General features: G+C 33.6%; 1 protein-coding gene across 1 annotated transcript in view; it reads left to right on the top strand.

Annotated features, from left to right (window-relative positions):
- The window catches only part of lhfpl3 (LHFPL tetraspan subfamily member 3), a 30,591-nt gene extending 27,379 nt beyond the window's left edge, over nucleotides 1–3,212 (top strand). Inside the window, exons 3-4 of the mRNA XM_014998492.2 lie at nucleotides 1,731–1,786; nucleotides 2,617–3,212. Coding sequence (XP_014853978.1) covers nucleotides 1,731–1,753 — 23 coding nt within the window. The 3' untranslated portion in view covers nucleotides 1,754–1,786; nucleotides 2,617–3,212. The remainder of the gene's footprint in view (nucleotides 1–1,730; nucleotides 1,787–2,616) is intronic.
- The last annotated feature ends 618 nt before the right edge of the window (nucleotides 3,213–3,830 follow it).

Raw genomic sequence — 3,830 nt, 5'->3', positions numbered from 1 at the left:
TTGGAGGAGTAAAATTCTGTTTTTGACTGAAGCATGAATACAAATATTTTCTTATTTAAAAAAAACATTTTAATTATTTGGTTATTTACATCTTCAAATGTATGTAAATGTAAATGGTAAAATAATCGTTAGGTTACACAGATTTAATTTGAAAGTAAAATCTGTTTCCAAATCCTGCAATACTCATAATATTCTTCAATGAATTAAAATATAAATTAGTAAGTAACTCAACTAATTAGTTTTTTAAGAATCTTACCTAACATTGAGTGTGCCTTAAATTAAAATGAATAAATCATCAAAGCACCTAAGGGATCGTTTTAATTTTTCGGAAGCGGGATCCTGTTGAAATATTATTAAAAATAAATCAATTTTATCTTATTGATGGACTAACGATGGATAGATAAGCGGACACTTGAAAAAACTAAAGTTTTCTCTTGTATCAAGAGAGCTGACTGTCTTTCCGTAACACAAAGAGAAAAATTAAACACTCAAAAAAAATCAAAGATAACAAGAAAAAATATGTGAAACACTTAATTTATAATTAACAGAAAGATTTAGAGAAGTACGATCTGTGTTTTCTCTTAAAACTTCGCTCTATGAAGTGCATTAACTCATGACGGACCTCAAAATCAACCTGCGTATTGTCATTAATGTCTTTTTCTGTCATTTTAATTTTTATTTCTGTTATACTTGCCTTCATAGCACATCAGTAATTTGTATTAAGGCTTGTCGAGTGCTTATATGTCAAAATAGAACCGCGAAAAGTGCTTTTTCCATCCCACAACGGACTCTGTTTCGACCATTACTCTGATACGTTCTGGCCTGGCCGCCATCTTTGTTTCTCCATCAACGGCTCCGCTTCAGAATGACCAGCGGCGCCCTCTGTTGGATGGCGGCCAAACTACAGCACGAAAAGAAGATCCAACGGACGGTATTAGTTAATTATCGGAACTAATTTTAATCTAAATAACCATTTACCGACTTTTGAAACGTTTTAATTTCAACTGGCTTCGTTTTTATTGAAGTACGTCACTGTTAATGATGCTCCTTACGTCATACCTGAGGTCTAAAGCACAACGCCTCTCCTTTCCATGCGAAAGTTTTTAATTTGCATACATTGCGTCGGATCGGTAAACACCACCTGGTCGGCTGCTTTTGTTTGCTTCTGTTCCCGGTGAAAATTGTATTTTCTTCTAATTGGACGAGATGACAAGCGCTCCAATAACCAAAGAGGATGATTGATGGAGAGCAGAATGAATGAACAAAAAAGCATCTGGAGGAAGAAAGAGCGATAGGGAGACGGATGGGAGTCCGAAACGGAAGACAGACAAACATCAGGGGTTAATTGAAGCCCGGGGATGCTGGACAGAGTCATGAATTACTAATGGATGTTTACACAGCTAGACTAAATGAATCACAGCCAGACCATCAAGCAGTTGTCTGCTGGCTTGTATGAAGAAAGAAAAAGTCATTATAAACAAAAATACTTGAATGAGAAAAATAATGAGCCATTGGGGGGAAAACGGGGAGACACAGGTGGTTGTTCATGAAATAAAATAAGGATTTAATTGGTAGTAGTTGCTTCTTTGTGTGTGTAAAAATATAAACTGTCCAAATTTGAGACCATTTGTTTCCTGAAACATAATGCAACACTGCCACCTGCTGGTTGTACACGCAATCTCACTTTTCATCTAATTAAAAAAAATGTTTTATTGTTTTTATGTCCACAGAAACTGGAAATAATGTCATATAACACCAGGAAACGGTGAAGAATTCACACGCATGGGTATGTATGCCACTTGTTACCAAAAATGTTTAATATCAAAGTCTAATGTTTATTTTAATTCAATTTATCTCTGGAAAATAAAGCGGATTCACATGAAAAAAAGAGGAATAAATCTTTTTTGCTAATTAAATTATTAATAAACGAGACTATTCTGATGAAATGTTTGAATATTTCAGTATAACCTTTTCTTCCCTTCAATTTATATCTGGAAAATAAAGATATAACATCATACATATTTATATATACATACCTATAAAAAGAATAAATCTTGTTTTACTCAAACAATAAACAAATAAGATTTATTCAGTTGAAATATTCTTGATGTAATATTTTTTGTTTTACTTGGTTAAAATAATTTTTAAAACATCTGTTAAGCACATTTGCTATAAAATTATTAAAAAGTTAATCCAAAAATTGGTCAATTAATCTACAAATAATCAAATGTTTACTAAAGGAATATATGTTATTGCATCTTAAGCAATATTTTTTTTTTACTTAAAAATGATTTAAATTATTTGTTGTCTTTCTACTTTTTAATGTAGTTAAATGAAAAATCTGCAGAATGTGGATTTTAAAAAATCCAACTAACTAAATAACCATCCAAATTATCAATAAAGTAATCAATTACTAAAATAATCATTATTTGCATTGCTACATGCTATCTTTACTAGAAGTAAAAACTATTTTCTGATACTATTTGGCATCTTCAGAGTAATAAACTTTGGAGGGAAATAAGCCAATAAACTACAAATAAATAAGTCTTAAGTTACAAACTTCTGAAGTGAATTGTTTTAGATAATATCTGTAGTTATTTTTCTTAATGTCTGCAGGTCTTACAGTTGGGATGTGGCATTACTGCAGCATCCAGCGTCAATCTCCTGGCTCAGCAGCTGGATGCAGAGCTGAGAAGCTGCAAATTAAAGCAACAAAAGAAGAAGAAATGCCCTGAAAGCAGCCATAAAACCCAGTACTGGGATCAACACCCCATTTCTCTGTAAAATAGATTTTATACTCACCTGAAACTGAGATTTTTTTTCCAGGATTAGAGTTTGTTGTCATCCTACCTGAGCCGTTTTTTCCACAAATGGAAAAAAAAGGCTGCTTTTTGGTTCATCTTGGGGCAGAAAAAAAGACAAAACAACCACTGAAACCAAACAGACTCTGATGGACACAATAAAAAGCCCAACAGCCTTGACGTTTCTTAACAAGTCAACAAACTTCATCCTGCTGAAGACGACTGCCGTCTGCAAAAACCTGGGAACTGAGCAAACCTAGAGGCTGGACAATCAGAAAAAAACAGTGTGGTCTTGTTTATGATTAAATATTTGATGTTATAAAATGGAAACTGTTGATATCAAAGCTTTCTTTGCTGGTAGTCTGTGTAAAAAGTACAAATAAAAGCGCACCAATCAAGAGAACACATAAATTATATGTATTTAGTGAACAGCACTACATGTTGGTTATGTCCCTTTGTCTCGACTTTGAAACGTATTCTCTGAAATGTCTTACCATTGGTTGATTATTAGTGTGTGCCATTGAGCATCTTGTTATCTGACAATATTGTAAAGAAAAAGAAAAAATATGAATAACCGAGTCTGGTTTTGTTTTGTAAGCTGAAATGTTTTCACTTTAACGCTTTAAAAACCACCACAACAAATTTCATACAAACGCTAATAGTTTAGATGGATAAATAAAAAGCCTCCGGAAGTCGGAAATCATTTGTTTTAGCTAGGCTAAGCTAGCTAGAAAAAGTAGGTAGCGCCATTAGCTTAGTTAGCATCGGGATTTATAAGAAACAGCTAACCTGAGTAACAAAACTAAAACTACCAGTATTTGAGGTGAAACATAATTAGCTGGTTTAAAACTTTACAACGAACATGAATTAGTTTTACAAAGTTGTCTGTTCAATTCGCCTTTTCGGGTTTGATATGTAGGCAGCAAGCGCTTTAATCCTTCCGGGGTTCGACTCCCAAACCCCGGACTTACCTCCTCCTCTTTGCCCATTTCCTGTCCGGTTACTGTGAATAAAAGCAGCTGATTTAAC

Source organism: Poecilia mexicana, unplaced genomic scaffold (genome assembly GCF_051168715.1).
Source record: "Poecilia mexicana isolate PSO_F unplaced genomic scaffold, ASM5116871v1 scaffold_23, whole genome shotgun sequence".
Classification (NCBI taxonomy): Eukaryota; Metazoa; Chordata; class Actinopteri; order Cyprinodontiformes; family Poeciliidae; genus Poecilia; species Poecilia mexicana.
Note: the sequence above shows the minus strand (reverse complement) of the source record. Positions and strands in the feature narration are given on the sequence as shown.